A 19,088-nucleotide genomic window follows, 5' to 3' on the forward strand; every position below is an offset into this window, starting at 1 on the left:
AGACTACTCGACCCTCCGTGTTTTCGGGTGTCTGTGTTTTGCTCATAATGTCAAAGCTACTACTAAATTTGATATGCGAGCTAAACCGGGAATCTTTATCGGGTACCCTTATGGAAAAAAGGGTTACACCATTTATGACCTAGAGACTAAAATTCTCTATGACTCTCAAAATGTAACTTTTTTTGAAAACAATTTTCCTTTTGAGTCGGTTACTGATGTTTCATCTGACTCACACAGTTTTACTCCTTTGAATATTTTGGATGACCCTGTGCCTTCTCCCGACACTTTCCAGTCTCCGTCGCGACACAATATTTTTCCACCTCCACCTTTGGTTGAGTCTTCTCCCTCGCCTTCGGTTGATTCTCCTCGTTTGCCTTATCTTGAGTCAGCGCCTCCTAATTCGGTTAGGCCTCTGACTCCCTCTGATTCCAGCGAGGATTTATCTTCACCATCTCCTTTAGAGGCGCCTATAGCTTCTTCTGATAATGCATCTTCTCCAGAATTTTTTGCTTCCGCTTTTCCTTGGCCTTTTACCACTAGTGACACTTCACCATTTGACTCTCCCATTGAGGAATCTGATAATCCTACGCGGCCCATTCGTACTAGGAATCCGCCTGCTTATTTGGCCGACTATATTCTTTCTAGTTCAGAAACGACATCTTCGCGCACTCCGTATCCACTGGTCGACTATATTAGTTTCGACCATTTTAGTAATTCTCATAAGGCTTTTCTAAGTTCCGTTATCACCACAGAAGAACCCAAATCTTACAAAATCGCCTCTACTTCTCATAAGGCTTTTCTAAGTTCCCTCGAGACTAATAATACTTGGTCTCGGACTTCCTTGCCACCTGTCAAGAAACCCATTTGTTGTAAGTGGGTTTAAAAAAATTAAATATCGTTCGGATGGATCCATCGAACGTTATAAGGCACGCCTCGTCGCCAAAGGGTATATACATAGGTTGAAGGTGTCGACTATCATGATACTTTTGCTCCAGTTGCCAAATTGGTAACAGTTCGTGTCCTCTTATCTCTTGCGTCTATCCAAGGATGGTCGTTGCATAAGTTAGATGTCAATAATGCTTTTCTCCAAGGAGACTTGGAAGAAGAAGTGTATATGATCATTCCTCCAGATTTTAGCAGCAAAGGTGACACTAGAGTTTGTCGCTTGAACAAATCATTATATGGTTTGAAACAAGCTTCTAGGCAATGGTTTGCTAAATTTTCCTCTGGTTTAAAAGCTGAAGGTTTTTCTCAATCATCGTCAGACCATTCTATTTTCAGTTATTTTAATGGTACGACTACTATCTATATTCTTGTCTATGTAGATGACATCATCATTACAGGCAATGACAACAAGGAAATTGACTCCCTTTGACAACGTCTTAAGAAACGATTTTCTCTTAAAAATCTCGGACGACTTCAATACTTTCTAGGCTTAGAAGTTTCTAGGTCTCCTAAGGGTATTTTCCTTTGTCAACGGAAGTACACTTTAGACATTCTCCGTGATTCTGGACTTCTCGGTGCAAAACCGAGTTTATTTCCTATGGAACAACATTTGAAACTGTTACCTACAGACGGTACACCTTTAGACGATCCCACTTCATTTAGACGTCTCATTGGTCGACTTCTCTATGTCACTGTAACGAGGTTTGATATCGCTCTTTCAGTGAATTATTTAAGTCAATTTATGTAGCATCCCCGTTCAACACATATGGATGTTGAGACTCGAGTGCTAAGATATTTAAAGGGGACCCTCGATCATGGGATCCTCCTTTCGTCTTCCAGCTCATTGACACTTTCGGGTTTTGCTGACTCTGATTGGGCCAGTTGCCCCATTACACGTCGTTCCACCACTGGCTACTTCACAATGCTTGGTGCGAGTTCGTTATCTTGGAAATCTAAGAAATAACCGACAGTCTCCCGATCATCTGCTCAGGCAGAATATCGTGCTCTTGCTTTTCTTACTGTCGAGCTCCAATGGTTGAAATACCTATTTCAAGACCTTCGGATTTCCATTCCAGACCTTTTCAGGTTTTCTGTGACAATAAGGCGGCCCCGTTGGTTGTCCTGCTCACCTGTTGTAGGCAAACTCAGCCATAGGAAGTACCTCTTCCCATCTCCGTGGCTTACTTCCTACCAAACATCTGAGCATGTTCCCCAACGACTTGTTCACAACTTCAGTCTGGACATCGAAGGATGCGCTGTTGCCTTGCTTTTGCTTTCCTCAGCTTCGTATCCAGCTTTTTCCACAAAGTCCGCCAGAAATGACTTCTAAAACGGCCACTTACTAATAGGGCACTGATCACGATCAGTCATTTTGACTATCACTGCTACCAATTCTTTGATCATTTATTTTTTAGGATTCAATCCTGCCGCTGTTTTCCCTACGGCTGAACCCATTCCAAGGGAGGATACCGGACACAGTTCGAATCCGGGTTAGAAGCAAATGCGACCTCCTCCACCCCCCTATGTGCTGAGAATAAGAGGAGCCAGAAAGTTAAAGTCATTTCAGCTTCTCAACACATTGCTTGTGTGAAGACTGGTGGTTGAGCCCCCAGTATTGAATAAGCTTTAAGTAAGATAAGATAGGAGGGAAAAGACTTATAGTAATATAATAGGCGGGGGGCTATGCATATCGTTGCTAATCCATTTTTTTCACGAACGAACGAAGCACATCGAACTCGATTGCCACTTTGTTCGCGAGAAACTCGAAAGTGGTCTTATCCAGATCTCTCATGTTCCCTCTGCAGATCAAGTTGCTGATATTTTCACAAAGTCTATTGGTTCTAACCAATTCCAGCGGTTAACTTCCAAGTTAGGCTTGACTCAGATTTCTTCCCCAACTCCAACTTGCGGGGGGGGGGGGGGGGGGGGGGGGGGGGGTATTGAAGTAATATCAAGAATAACGGAAGAATACCTCCCTTCTTCCGTCAATCAACTACAATATATGAAAAATATTGTTTCACTATTTAGTTTCCTTCCAATCTAGCATCTTTGTAATATATTTCCCTTTTCCGTATTTCTAATCATGTAAAGTTTTCTCCTTGCACAAACATATAAATACTTACTCATTACTATCAATGCAATCACCTTTGATTCAATACTATTTTGTGTCGGATTTATTATTTTCACAGAAATGTCCATAGTTTTGGCATATTTATTGTGACAAATTTATATAGGAAGCAATGAAGGCGTCTACAGCCCACACCATATTATTTAAGAAAGAATTATTTTGTGAATGAGTAAACATAAGTACCAAAAGATTTGTGTGTCGTGTGAGACATCAAAGTATTTTTTTTCTTTGAATTTGTGACATGGACTAATTTTATTATTAAAAAAGTAACAGACATCTAACACCCTTAAATTAGTTATCCTTATGTTGGTAAAAAAACATGAGATACCCCAAATATCTTTTTTTGAACTTTTTAGGATCCAGACACTAATGTTTTAAATTTAAATGTTCGTAACACTAGCTTTGCAAACTTTCATCAAAAAAAAAAAAACACTAGCTTTGCAAAAGAAAAATCAAAGTTGATCGAAATAAAAATTAAAAACGTATTTACATCCACAAAATATATATATGGAAAAGCTTTCCCGGTGAAGGGTTATCCCTTCACCGGATGAGATCTCTTTACTTTTTATGTTGAAGTTTATTGTTTTTTTTGTTAGATCTAACCATAGTTTTGGAGTAACAAAAGGTTGAAGAAAATATGAAAGATGATGTTGGAAGGAATACAAGGTTTATTCTCTCATGAAGGTAGTATTTGTTTTCCTGTATCTCTTCTAGGGTTACGACATAAAGAAAAGCAAAATCGATATCAAGGAGAGATGAATTGGCAACAAACTATAAAGTGAAGAATCAAGAAGAAATGTTGTATTTGATCAACAATCTTATTCCACATACTCTTCAAATCTCAAAGTTCTCCACTAATCACTGTGTTAGAGGTATAGTACTCTGAAATCCAAGAGATCATGGATTCGATTCATATGGGTGGTCTTCATTACCCATATGTAAAAAATTTGTGATTATATGGTATAAATAATGTAAAGATCTTGATCTTGTAATGGCCTTTAAGGGTCTTAGAATAGCCTTTTAGGGTTTAGTAATGGCCTTTTAGAGGTTTTTGTATGTGTAATTATGGCAGTAATAGTGCTCTCTCTAATCATCATGTTGTAATTTGCATTTGTAAACACATGATGTTATCAAAGCCATGTAAGATGTTTGGATGTACTCCATCATTAATGAAATTAAAGTTTCTTTGTCAAAAAAAAAAAAAAAACAAAATATATATATATGAATTCAAGATTAATGTGAGAACAGGGAAGGCCTAAGTAATTTGGGGGCCTAAAGTGAAGTAAAATTTTGGGCCCTTGTACACCAACTATAAAAAAAAAATTACCGTAACAATTTAAATTTGTACTAAAAATAAGTAAAAAACATAAAAATGATCTACACGCTTTATAAAAATTGCATCCAATTTACATATAGAAATAAACTAAATATTTTTTGAAAACATTCTTCTCGCCTTTTGAGATGCAAAATTACTAATTATCCGTTTATAGTCGAATTCTTCTGTCATATCTTGTTCAATTGATAACATAGCTACCCCGTTCAATCTCTCATGTGACATGGTGGAGCGAAGGTAAGACTTGATCAACTTTAGCTTAGAAAAACTTCTCTCGGCAGAGGCTACTGTAATCGGTATAGTTAATAAAATCTTGTAAGAAATCCAAGCATTTGGAAAATGTAATTCTCTAGAATTAGAACTAGTAAAATCAAGCACTTCAATCGCTTTTCTTATGTCACTTGGAAGAATCACTTTTAAAACTTTGAGTTCCGCAAACTAATGAGCTCCATCACGTCAGATTGCTTATCATGCTTTAAATAAACCTTCGAGTTTGAGACAATATTCTTTTAACCTTTCATCATCCGCAGTAGTAAATTTTTTCAAATCAAATAGAAACCCAAATTTTTCTTCATATTCTTGAAACTGCTCAAATCTAGTCTTCAATGAAATACTACTTTGATCAACAATGTATAAGAAACAGTTCACTTTGATAGATTCTTCCGCTGTCGGAGTCATCTCATTGGTGCTATTAATATCCCCATCAAATTGTTTCTTTCTACGAACGACACGCTTTTGTGGGAATACAAGATCGATATCTAAGGCCTCTGGAATCTCTTTGGCAACTAAAATGGCTGAAATAAACTCATTTACTCTATAATCGTCAAAAAATCTAATCAGTTCATGTAACTGAGTTAAAGTAACATCAATTTTCATATCTTCACTTTGAAGAAATTTGCTGACGACATTCATTACATTTAACAAATCAAATCAAATACATAAACCAAGTAAAAAATCATAATTTTCTAAATCATCAGTTACCAAGCCTATGGCATGACTCTTCGTCAGAGGATCTTTTGTAGTATTTGCTAGTTGAACCAAAGCATTTCTAAGTTATGGAACTTGATATCTAATCGCTTTAACTGCTTTAACATGACTTTCTAAACGAGACAAACAAATTAAGCGTACCAGAAAGTTAAACAAATATGGGAGAGAAAGAAAAATGAGAGAGTGTGACAGTATGTTGAGACTTTAAAGAGGAGAGAGAGAGAGAGAGAGAGTAATTGAGTATGATTCGGTTTTGCTTTTTAGGTTAAATAAAATAGAAAATTGGGTTAATGTAGAGGTGAATAGGTTTCCTTTTACAATTGGGTTTCTTTTTTCAATTGTAATTGTTATGAAGTGATGTGGATGACAACTGTATGTTTGCTTGAGATAAGAGATGACGTGGTTCCTTTTGCCTATATCTTATGGAGTAAGATAGTAAACAAGCATGAGGTGTTTCCTTTGTGATTTTCTAATATATATCATTAATTAGGAATTTACACCTGATCCCATGCAAAGTCACTATGTGTTGGTTAGTTAGAGATAGGGATTGGGCAAAAGGCCCAATCCTTGACCCAAAATAAGATGCAGGTCCACTGCAGGATAAAAACAAGGGGCAGGTCCAATGGTCAGGGGGTAGGGTATAATTACGATTTTAGTCTTTAGGTTTTACGAAATTACAAAAAATACCCTTTGCACAAATCCCGTGCAAATCACGTTGTTTCTCTCTCTACTGCACATTCACTTTCTTTCTCTGTCTAACTTTTCTCTCTCTCCCTAATTTCTCTCTCATAAACTAAGACTTTCTTTAACTAATTTATCTTTTCATATTTATCTATCCAGATTTATCTTTTCCTTTCAGATTTATCTATCCAGATTTATCTTTTCCTTTAATTTCTCTCTTTCCTGTTAGTTTTTTTTTTTTAAATCTTATTGGATAGATTTCATCTTTCATTCCATTTATATTCCTCTCTTAAGTTTTAGATATATCTCCAGATTTCTTTCCTTCATTATAATTTTTCTCTCTAGCATTTTTACTTTTTGAATCTATACTTTATTTTTGCAAATATTTTCATTTTATTTTACACTTTCTCTATCTAAAAATATTTTTTCTTTCTTTAACTATTTTCTTTCTCTATAACTTTATCTCCTTATATTTTGGGCAATTTTTTTTAGATTTTTTGTACTGTACACGAAACAGGAAGTTTTTTATCGTACATTTTTTTGTGTACTTGACACTTTTGTACTGAGAATTTTCTTGTGTACTAGGAATTGTTTTATGTACTAGCTATGTGGTTACGTACTAGACATTTTTGTACTGGGAATTGTCTTGTGTATCGGGAATTGTTTTATGTACTAGGCACTTGTGTACTAGGAATTTTCTTGTGTACCAGGAATTGTTTTATGTACTACTCATTTGGTTATGTTCTAGACACTTGTGTACTGAGAATTGTTTTATGTACTAACCATTTGGTTATGTACTAGGCACTTTTGTACTGGGAATTTTCTTGTTTACCGGGAGTTATTTTATGTACTAGTCATTTGGTTATGTACTAGACACTTGTGTACTGAGAATTGTTTTATGTACTAGCCATTTGGTTATGTACTAGACACTTTTGTACTGGGAATTTTCTTGTGTACCGTGAGTTGTTTTATGTACTAGTCATTTGGACATATTTAACTGTTTGGTACATTGGAAAATTTCAAATGGTTCTTACACAAATCACTCTAAAAGGTTCAATGGACGATAATTTTTTTAACGTACAGACAAATATATGTACAAAGAGAAACTGTTTTGGTAACAATTTTGTTTTGGTAAAAAACTCTACAAGGAGAAACTTGAACACGTTCTTGTTCAAAATTAAAATATTCTCTCTCCAACCTTAACTACTTTCCTCGTTTTTGGTAGTTTTTCATTGATTTGTTTCCATATATTTTTTTGGTAGTTTCCCATTGATTAGATTCTCTCTGTATTTTATCTTCTTGTTAAACAAGTTTTCTCTCTCCAATCTTAACTTCTTTCCTTCTCTCAAACATTCTCTCCTTATATGATGGACAATTATAGGACATTCCTTCTAAAACGTAAATTGTTTTCAAGGAAAATTTATAAGATATTTTTCTTTGTACTGTACATTTTTTTTATTTACTGGACACTTTTGTACTGGGTGGTTACTAGACACTTTTGTACCGGAAATTTGCTTGTGTACCGAGAATTGTTATATGTACTGGCCATTTGGTTAGGTACTAGACAATTTTGTACTGGGAATATTCTTGTGTACCGGGAGTTGTTTTATGTACTAGCCTTTTGGTTATGTACGAGACACTTTTGTACAGGAAATTTTCTTGTGTACCGGGAATTGTTTCATGTACCAGTCATTTGGTTATGTACTAGACACTTTTTGTACTGCAAATTTTCTTGTGTACCGGGTATTGGTTTATGTACTTGTCATTTGGTTATGTACCGGGAAGTAACTCTAGATCTGATTTCTTCACTATTACATGTTTATCAAATCTTCATTCTTAACTATAAGCTCTGTTTCTAAACCTAAATTTGAAATTTCTCCAAAATCCATGAATCTCTGTTCAAGAAAAAGATTTCACGTTGCAACCTTCACAAAATAAGTAAAAAGATAGAAATATAAAGCGAAAAAAACTAAAAAAAATATAAAGTAAACTTCCACATAACAACGAAACGTGGGAACGGATTGGGAACGGTAAAATGTAGCGGGAACTAAGGAATGTACACTACATTTCAACACGTAATCGTATATCTATGACGTTAAATATAACCAAAATTGGTACAATATCTAAGAGAACCGGGAGATGTTCAATGTACCATTCTATGCACTCAACATTTTAATATTCCTTGAACAAATATGTGAAGTAAAAAGCAAAAATAGTAAAACCAAATCAAGTTAAGGATAACTCCAGATCTGATTTCTTCACCATTAAATGTTTATCAAATCTTCATTGTTCACTATATTCATATAAGCTTTGTTGTTGAACTCAAATATGAATTTCTCCAAAACCCATGAATCTCAGTTAAATAAAAAATCCAGAGTTGTTGCTTCCTGATCTCAACGATCTGGTTTTTCCTCGTAAACCAAAAATCACCGATTCATTTCTTCACTGTTAAAAAAAAAAAAAAACAATCTAACTCTTCACCATACTTCCAAGTCTAAATGAATCTGGATTAGAGTTCTTTATTTATATTGTGTGAGAGAAAAAGATTAAACTGGAAGGTTGTAAAAATTTGTAGAAGAGGAAAACGGAAGACTAATAGAAAAGAGAGAAGAGTATAGCTATTTTAGAGAGAGAAAAAAGAAAAAGCTTCAGGAATTTCTGAGAGAGATAGAGAGATGAGGAAACTTTTCATTTAGAGAGAGAAAGAAGAGTATTAGGGGTACTTAAAGAAAATTGGCACATTCCCTTATGTACTTTTTTTCTTGGGCAGCCCAGTTATTAATGAGTTGGACCTGCAACACATTTCTATGTTTATGTGGATCTTACCCACAATAGTACCCCACTTTTTGGGCCATTCACTTAAAAATCCTATATATATATATATATATATATATATAATGTTTAGTTCCATTTAAGTTTGTACTTTTACAGAGAATAATCAAAGGAGAATTACAGAAGCCAATCACTTATCTTTCACTTTCATTTGCTTTTAATGTATCTAGTAATATAATACAACACAAGATACTCATACTACGTTATCAGCACGACAGTCTCTAGCTGTGATATAGAGGAGATTTCACCCAACTTAAGGAGATAACCAAAATCTACAGGTATTTCGTAATCTTTCAAGTTTAATATGTCGAATCTAACAAGTATTGATTTTAAAGCCCTCGACTTATCGGGGAAAAACTATATTACTTGGAAGCTTGAAATCGAAGCTCATCTAGAAGCCAAACAACTAGAGAAGACAATTTGCAAGGGAAATAATGAACCGCTTTACAGACGTTCAACGACCCTCATTGTAATCCGCCATCATTTATGTGAAGAGCTCAAATCAGAATGTTTGTATCAGAAAGACCCACTTGTATTATGGAAATGTTTAGAGAATCGATACGGTCATTTAAAAAAGTTATTTTACCGAAAGCCCAGAATGACTGGATAAACCTGCGGCTGCAGGATTTCAAAATAGTTTCTGAATATAATTCTGTCTTAGTTAAATAACTACGAAATTTGGTCATTGTGGTTATCCAGTTTCTGAGGAAAAAATGCTAGAAAAAACGTTTTCCACGTTTCACATATCCAATATGAATATGCAAGAGCAGTATAGAAATATGAATTTTAAATGTCATTCAGAGTTAATTTCATGTTTTCTTGTAGCAGAACAAAATAGGGAAGTAATCATGAAAAATCAAGAAACCCGTCCAACGAGATATACTAACTTTTCAGAAACTTATTCTGCATCCGTCTCTACTAAAAGACGGGAACAGAACCATAAGGGTCGTGGTCGTGGCAACTACCACGACAATAAAAATTTAGAGGAACATGGTCGTGGTGACGATCAAAATAAAGATACCAGAAGTGGTGGTTACCGTTCCAGGGGGCGCGGTCTGAAGGGTTATAGGGGTATGTAATACACCTAATTGTCTAGTGTTGTTAGCGGAATCTCAAACATCTCTATGTTTAACACTAGTTTCCAGGATCTATACATGAACATATCAATGAACTAGAATGGAAAGAAGATTACCTCTTAATCGCTTTCCCACGAACTAAATCCCGACCAGTATTCAGAAGATAAGAGCTCCAAGTGTAGCTCCTCTACTTGAGACACCGAGTATATAACTTGAACTCCCTCCTTTCAGTCAGCTAGGACCTTCTTGAAGGTTGAGATGAAGAACTCCTTCTTCTTGACTAGATACTTGAGAAAACTCCTTTTCTCTCTCTCTCTCTGAGATGTATATTCTGAAACTCTTTCAGTTGACAGTTTCTCCTCTTGAAAATTGTCTCTCTAGAATTCTCCCTTGAATTCTATCTCTTTCTTTAGGTTGTCTAATTAGGTATATATAGAAATCCCTAGAAATGGTATTAGACCCAAACTAGGATTCCTAAAACCTAATTATAAGATAACTTCCAAAATTACCCTCTTTAGGGTTCCCTTGAGTGGCCGGCCAACATAGCCCATTATGGGCTTCCTTGGCCGACCCACTTACGGTCTAACCGGCCATGTAATTGCCGGCGCCTTTCCTTGGTCGGCCATGTAAAGACCTAAGTCAACCCTGGTCAAAGTCCTTTGACTGTTCTCGGGTCAACCCTTGACTTAGCCTAGTCAAGGTCCGGACCATGAGATAGCACGTTCCTGTCGTGCTCAGTCTCTCGGGCAGACCCGTCCTAGCCTAGCTGGACGCTTCTGTCCTAGGACATACCATAGGCATCTCGGGTGAGATGTCTAGGATGCGTCCTCGACGCGGCCTATATGCGTCCAGACCATCGGGTCAAGTATATCTCCTCTCGGATGCTCAGTCCGAGAGGTGTTGGAACATCCAGACGCGTCCCATACGTGTCTCGGGCTGGGACAACACATAGGCCATCTCGGGTGCTCGGTCCGAGATGCATTTGTGCATCACAGTTGCGTCCCAGTGATGTGACACGAAAATGTCACATTTGGAGAGCCTAGCTAAGCCTAGTTAGTTCGTTTTGAGTATTATAAATAATATTTTATGTGTTTTCCATGTTAGGTACCCATTTTGGAGTTTAGCATGTTATTTAGAATAAAACGAAGGATTAGTCGCTATCATTTCATGTGCCCAAAACAAGAGAAAAGAATTTCAAGCAAATCAAATGACAAGTGGAGTCAAGGACGAGTCCGACGGTGAAAACGGAAGTCGATTCCGAGTTAGGACGGACAAGTTATCGAAGAAAGAAACCAAAGGGCATTTTGGTCCTTTTCAGAAAATTAGAGATTAGAGACAAAATATGGAGGCACCTCTTGGTTTCTAAATGACAACCAAAGCCCAAGCCCATGACAAAGAAGAAATAAGAAAGAAGAGAAGATAAGAGAAATGAAGATGATCTTGAAGGCACTCTCTTTAATTAAGCCCAAGGGCATTTTGGTAAAGTAACTTTTTGGATAGAGAAACAAAAGAGGCCAGCCATTCTATCATCTTCTCAATCAAGTTTCTAGGGTTTTAGAGAGTGTTCTTGGTGGGAGTTAGAGAGAGAGGCAAGAAGAGGAAGGGAAGAGGAGAAGGAAGGAAGAAAAGATAAGAAGAAAGGAAACAAGATGGGAGCTTGGCAGACCAAGCATAGCTTGGCCGAGCTGCTGTCGGGGAGTGCTACTGCTGGCCGGACAGCAGATTTTCGGCGAGCATCTTGGCCGGAAACAAGCTAGCTTGGTCCGGCCAAACCACCCCCTTCAAACCCTTTCTTCTAGCCTTCTTTTCCTTTGTTTTCTTCAACTTTTCTTCAACTTTTCTTCATCTTTCTACCACCATTTCTTCTTGAATCTTCTTGTTTTCTTTTAGATCTAGGTTTCTAGAGTGAGAAAGGATTGAATCTAATAGTTTTGGGTTGATTTCACTTAGTTTTGATCCTATTTTTAGAGAGAGAAAGCTTCATTTAAGCTTTCATGGAGTTACACTATTTTGGGAAAGAAGGAGGCAAGGGACTAGGGTAGTGCTTGAAGTTTTAGGGTTTCTAGAGCTTGAAGTTTGAAGAGAACGACAAGAGAGAAGGTGAAGGGGGACCGGCCAGCACTAAGGCCGGCCAAAGCTTGGCCGGAACAGCAGCTCGGGAAAGCATGGAGCACGGGCAGCACGAGCAAGACGCATCCTCAGCAGCAGCAGCTTCCATGGGACGCGTCTGAGCTCGGATGTGCACATTCCAAGGCTCGGGACAGTTGCTCGTGTGGTGGGACAGCAACTCGGGTTTCTTCATGAGTTCGGGATCAAGTGTACCAGCTCGGGACGGGCATTGGAGAGCTCGGCCGGAAGCTATCTTGCTCGGGACGAAGCTCACAAGCACGGGACGGCTGCACTCGGCTCGGAACAGTACATCTCTTGGCCGGATCTAGGGTTTTGGCCGGATTTAGTCACCTTCTTTGGCCGGAGTTTTCTAGTAGCTTCCCATGTAGTTTGATTTGATTTTGGACAAGAAATTTCTAGAGAGAGAAAGCTAGGGTTAGCTTTAATGGAGGTTGTGTTCTAAATGGAGAAGATGATGGCGGTCGCTATGGGGACCCCAGAAAATTGCTAAGGGGAGATCGGCTGCAACTAAAAACTCATATTTTCCGACGATCTTAGCCTCGAACCATCATCGAAAAAGGGGGATTCTCTCACCATTTCCTTTCCATTTCTTATTCAATCACCATATTTAGCTAACTTTGGTGTGTCGATTATATGAGATGAAATGTGATGAATTCGTGATTATGTTTAATATGATTTGACGTTTTGATTATAATTGATGTTCATCTATTTCGATTATCGTTTTGATCGTATTTTCATGTGTCTTGTCAAGCATTTCGCATAGTTAATAGACGAAACGAAGTATTCGATATCGATCGTAGTCTAAGTCATAATTTCATGTGTCTTGTCATGCACTTCACATAGTTAGGCGACTAGACGACACTTTCGATGACTTGGGATTAACCGATTTAGACGTTTGTTTGACTAAGTATGATCTCCGGATATGCGTAGTACTTAGAGACATCTACTTTAGGAGTCGAATATCGATTGTACCTCGACACATTAAATCGGACTACACATAGCCGTAGGTTTATCATTATGGATTCCCGGACTTCGACACCTCTCTCACTTATTTGTTGCCCGAATCGAGTCTCACTGTCTCCCGACTCTTGTTCCTCCGATACTTCTCTTGAATCTCTCTCGCCCATTTACATTAGATTACCTAGTTAGCTTTACTTGTTTTCTTCTCTTATTACTTATTCATACCAAAACCCCTCATTTATCATTGTTCTTTTATTTTTGGTCTAAGTTAGCTTTTAATATCTAGACCGAGGGATAAGACCCTTCGATATCCAAACTACCTTCCTATCCTTGGATCGATCCCGGCTTTGCCTGGTTACTACTTGATACCTCCGCTTGGGTGTGCAACCTTTTCGGGTGCATCACCCAGACGCTTCTGTGCACGGACGGCACGGGTATCCTGTACCGGATGCCTTCTGGACGCGTCCAGATGCGTCCTAGACGCTTCTGGATGCTCCGGTCGCATCCCAGACAGGTATGGAAGCTTCCAGTCGCATCCTAGATGCGTCCGGTCGCTCCAGACGCATTCTGGATGCGTTCGAACCTCTGTCCAGTGTCCCGGTCCTAGACCGTGAATTAATAGGTCTCCCATAAGCGTGTCCTAGACGCGTGAGGGACGTCCGAGACGCGTCTGTCTCAGACTCCTATTCCGTCTCGGACTAGGATATCCCAGACGCGTCTCACGCGCTGGGACGTCCGAGACCCGAGAGTCTCGGACTCCTAGTCCCTGTTGGACTGGGATCAACCAGACGCGTCCTAGACGCTCTGAGATGTCCGAGACCCGAGAGTCTTGGACTCCTAGTCCAACTCGGACTAGGATTCCCGGTCCTTCACGGACTGGGATTTCCAGTCCGTGTCCCACCCGGTCTTGGACTATCTGTCCGAGACGTGCTGGTCTGGCCCGGACGCGTCCTGACCGGTCCGGCCAGCTGAGTTTCCAAAATTTTTGGAAACCCTAGTGTTCCAACTGATTTCTTTGTTCCAGCTGCTGTTAGGTACTGTTTTTGATAGATTTATCAACTAAACTTCATGGTTTTGATGATTTTTATCAAAAAACTTAAAACTTAAAACCTAAAGCTTGTTTATGAAAACCCTTTCCATAAAACTATGTTTTTAGTGTTTTAAGTCATTGAATCACATTCAGAACCCTAATTGATATAATCAAAATATGCTTGAATCTCCATTCAAACACTATTAACACTATTATCTAGTTGTTCAAGTTTAAATCTAATTCGTCTATTCAAAGATAGTTCATGCAAACGGCTCGTGATGCCACTGAAGGGTTATAGGGGTATCTAATACACCTAATTGTCTAGTGTTGTTAGCGGAATCTCAAACATCTCTATGTTTAACACTAGTTTCCAGGATCTATACATGAACATATCAATGAACTAGAATGGAAAGAAGATTACCTCTTAATCGCTTTCCCACGAACTAAATCCCGACCAGTATTTGGAAGATAAGATCTCCAAGTGTAGCTCCTCTACTTGAGACACCGAGTATATAACTTGAACTCCCTCCTTTCAGTCAGCTAGGACCTTCTTGAAGGGTGAGATGAAAAACTCCTTCTTGACTAGATACTTGTGAAAACTCCTTTTCTCTCTCTCTCTCTGAGATGTATATTCTGAAACTCTTTCAGTTGACAGTTTCTCCTCTTGAGAATTGTCTCTCTAGAATTTTTCCTTGAATTCTATCTCTTTCTTTAGGTTGTCTAATTAGGTACATATAGAAATCCCTAGAAAAGGTATTAGACCCAAACTAGGATTCCTAAAACCTAATTATAAGGTAACTTCCAAAATTACCCTCTTTAGGGTTCCCTTGAGTGGCCGGCCAATATAGCCCATTATGGGCTTCCTTGGCCGGCCCACTTAGGGCCTTACCGGCCATGTAATGGCCGGCCCCTTGCCTTGGTCAGCCATCACATGGCCGTCCCCTTGCCTTGGTCGGCCATCACATGGCCGGCCCACCTAAAGCCTTTCTGGGCCTCCCTTTCGGGCCCGGACATGTTTATCTTTCTTCGGACTTCTCCGAACTAATTGGACTTACCAATAATGGATCCAATCCACTTATTTTCCATTTTTCTTTCTAGTCAATTCTCTTCGTTCAAATCATTACTCTTATGTGTAACCTTTGTAGGATCCGGTCTATGTTAGTCGCGGATTACCGAAGTTATCCGATGATCGTACTTGACTTCTAGTTAAGCATTACGACCCCTAATTGGACCGGACTAATGATCTTACGAGTAAGGTCATTAAGATCCTATTCGCCAAATCGTACGCATTGCAACCTTGGTCGAAGGACACTCCTTCGAAAGGATACCATTCCTTCAGACCGAGGAAATATATCCTTCACATTCGTGGTAACGGCCGAGGCCGATGGGTAAATAACTCGGGTAATAGATAGAAGCCGTATAATCGGCAAATAAAGGGAAGAAGGTGGTAATTGAACCATCTGAAATGAAGAATCAACCATGTTTTAAATGTTGTATGACAGGGCACTGGCAAAGAACGTGTAGGACTGCTAAACATCTAGTAGATCTTTATCAAGCATCCTTGAAGAAACGTACTGCCAATGTAGAAACAAATCATATGGAAATCGATGATTCTTCATCTAACACAAGATTGGATGTATCTGACTATTTAACTGACGATGTTGAAATATATCTTACTGAAGTCAGAACCGAGTCAAAAGTCACAGATTATGGGATTAATCTGAATAGCACCACATCGTTGTTTCAATATCCCATCAAAGAAAAGGATATCTATGATAGTGGATATGAAAATCTTACTAATAATGAGTTCGATCAATTACTCGATGATGAGTTTGATGAAATGATTGATCAAATTCGTAACTCTCCTTAGTAATATTTTTATAATATTTTGAGTTGTTGTAAATTTTGTATTATATTAATGTTTTACTTATTGACTATTGTATACCAATGTAATATATAAAACTTAAATTTTTTCTATCGATATCTTATATGTATATATATTTTTTTATGTTAGTTAAGGTATGAATTCTAGAGGTACATTTTTTAGAGATGATGAAGATATTTGTCTGGCGGACAGTGGAACCACGAATTCCATCTTTCGAAGTAAAAAGTACTTCTTGACTCTGAAATTGTATAAGGCTAATGCGATTACTATATATCGCTGGTTCATCTAGTCTCATTGACGGCTCTGGCAGAGCAATTATAATATTACCAAGTGGTACGAAGTTAACCATTGACGATGCATTGTATTCGAACAGATCTTTAAAGAATCTGTTAAGTTTTAAAGACATACGTCGAAATGTTTATCATCTTGAAACTAGAGATGAAAATAATGAAGAATATTTGTATATTACTTCAACTGCTTCGGGCCAGAAGCATGATCTCGAGAGATTGGCAACTCTATCTTCAGGATTGTATGTTACAAGGATAAAAACGGTTGAATCTTCTATTGTCATAAACCAGAAGTTTTATGATCCAAGTGTGACGACACTTTGGCATGACCGTTTGGGACACCCAGGATCTACCATGATGAGTAGAATAATTCAAAATTCTCAGGGGCACCCACTATAGAATCAAAAGATTCTAATAAGCAAGGATTTTGCTTGTACACCTTGCTCATTGAGGAAATTAATTATAAGACCGTCTCACACAAAAGTTCATATCGAATCTCCTAAATTTCTGGAAAGAATCCAAGGAGATATATGTGGTCCTATGCACCCACCATGTGGACCGTTTCGATATTTCATGATATTGATAGATGCTTCTGCGAGATGGTCTCATGTTAATCTTTTGTCTACTCGTAATAATGCATTTACAAGGTTGCTTGCCCAAATTATTCGATTATGAGCTCATTTTCCCGATTTTCCGATTAAGTCCTTACGCCTTGACGGAGCAGGTGAATTTACATCAAAGGCTTTTGATGCGTACTGTATATCAGTTGGTATTGATGTTAAACATCATGTAGCTTATGTTCATACACAGAATGGTCTAGCAGAATCATGCATAAAACATATACAACTGATTGCACGTCCTATGTTGATGAAAACCAAGTTGTTGGTTTCTGCATGGGGATCTGCAGTATTACATGCTGCTGCTTTGATCCGCCTACGACCTACTACGAATGGTCAACATTCTCCTTTGCAGCTTGTTTTGGGCCATCAACCAAATATTAGCGCATTTGCGTATTTTTCGATGTGGATGTGCAAGATTTGCAGATTGTCATTTCGATGAGACAATTTTCCCACCATTAGGGGGAGAAAATTTGTCTGCAGTGAATAACGAACAAATTGAATTGTGTTGGAATACACAAAGTTTATCTCATCTTGATCGTTATACAAATCAATCTGAGCTAGAAGTAGAAAGGATTGTACATTTGCAAGGCATTGCGAATAAACTACCAGATGCATTTAATGATGCAACAAGGGTAACGGAATCATATATCCCTGCTGCTAATGCTCGTGCACGAATTAATATTCCTAAATGACCAGGAGAAACTGCTATAGCGAATGAATCATCTAAAATACGTTAGAAGCATGGACGACCAATTGGTTTTAAAGATACTATCCCTAGAAAGAGGAAGAACAATCACAAAATAATAGTTCTCTAGAAGAGACTATTAATGATACAACCACACTTTCTGAACAAATATCCCTTGAAGAGGGTGAAATTCTTGATGAGGCAGAGATACCGAACAATGAGAAAATCTCTATAAATTATGAATGTTCAAAAGTGATGAGACATGGAAATGTCCCATCTGAGTCTCTTAATTTAGACGAGTTAGTCTCTCTAGAGCAGTTACTCTCACGAATTACTCTCTTTTATGTTCAGGTACCTTTTTACAGAGTTACGCGTGCGAAACGGATAAAGTCGGAAAGAATACAGACGAGGGGCATTTTGGTCATTTGTTGATTCTGACTTCTTGGTCAAGATTAGTGTTCGGATGGAAAGTAGAGTCCAAGACGAGCACGTAGGCGAAAACGGAAGTCAAATCGGAGTCCGGATCGATAAAATATTCAAGGTCAAAGTCCGAGTCAAATCAGTTGACTAAAAGTCAACATATACCATCAGGGACACATGGCACGCTACAGGGAGGTGAATCTGACGGCTTGTATTATTTCGGGCTATCCTCGGTTACGGAAGGGTGTACTCCTGGTTATCCAGTGGGGGAGGGGTGTAATCCCATGCACCCGAGCTCATCACCGTACCTAAACAGGTCGGATTGCAACAGAACCGGGAGTATCAAATCGGATTAGCTGGCCAAAGATATTTGTTTAGATCTTATAACCGAATGAAGAAACAGAGAGCTGAGAAAAGGGTTTCTTAAAATCAAAACAGAAAGAGAGAGACCCAGAGAAAGAATTAGAGAGAGCATAAAACCGAGAGAGAGAAGGAAGAAGGTTGTTGGTTAGGTTTTTGGAGAGAGAGAGAGCAAAATCAGAGAAGCCGAGATTGGAGGAGATTGATTCAAATCGAAAACAGAAGATAGAGCAAGAGAGACTCGGTTGGTCTATATAAGAAAGAAGAAAGTTAGAGAGAGGGATATCATCAGCTTTATAGAACAGAAAATCAGAGAAGGATAATCACGGTTATATAGAACAGAACAGAAAAGGAGATAGAGAGAGAAACCGAGAGCTGAATCTCGGTTTTAAGAGAGAAATAGAACAGTAGAGAGAGAGAGCGAGAGTTTTTGAGTATTTCTGTTTTTTCTTTTCTTTCTGATTGTACTCTTTATTTGTGAGAGATAGAGAGAGAGACAGAGAGATTGAGAAGAGAGTTTTGTAGAGAGAGAGAAAAACAGAAGCTCGGTTTTTAAAGAATTGGTTTGATTTTTCTTCCTTGATTCTTTGATTGCTCTTGTTATTTTCTGTTTCTAGTGAGAAAGAAAGAGATAACATAGAGAGAGAGAGATTAGATTAAGAAAAAATAGAGAAAACAGGAACATAGAGAGAGAAAACAGAGTTGAAGAAGATGAGAAAATAATTTTCT

The 19,088-nt window shown here is 38.2% G+C and overlaps 1 protein-coding gene across 1 annotated transcript; it reads right to left on the minus strand.

Annotated features, from left to right (window-relative positions):
• Positions 1–4,874: 4,874 nt before the first annotated feature.
• On the minus strand, positions 4,875–5,318 carry LOC147558080 (uncharacterized). Its single transcript, XM_086658986.1, has one exon. It carries the CDS (start codon positions 5,316–5,318, stop codon positions 4,875–4,877), a length of 444 nt encoding a protein of 147 aa, XP_086515112.1.
• Positions 5,319–19,088: the final 13,770 nt, after the last annotated feature.

This window comes from Eschscholzia californica, unplaced genomic scaffold (assembly GCF_041429995.1).
Source record: "Eschscholzia californica isolate CP2 unplaced genomic scaffold, dmEscCali1.0.p SCAF_2, whole genome shotgun sequence".
Lineage (NCBI taxonomy): Eukaryota > Viridiplantae > Streptophyta > Magnoliopsida > Ranunculales > Papaveraceae > Eschscholzia > Eschscholzia californica.

What these genes read in the sequence shown, in the direction of transcription:
- LOC147558080 (XM_086658986.1), bottom strand. Translation starts at nt 5,318, where the DNA reads ATGAATGTCGTCAGCAAATTTCTTCAAAGTGAAGATATGAAAATTGAT.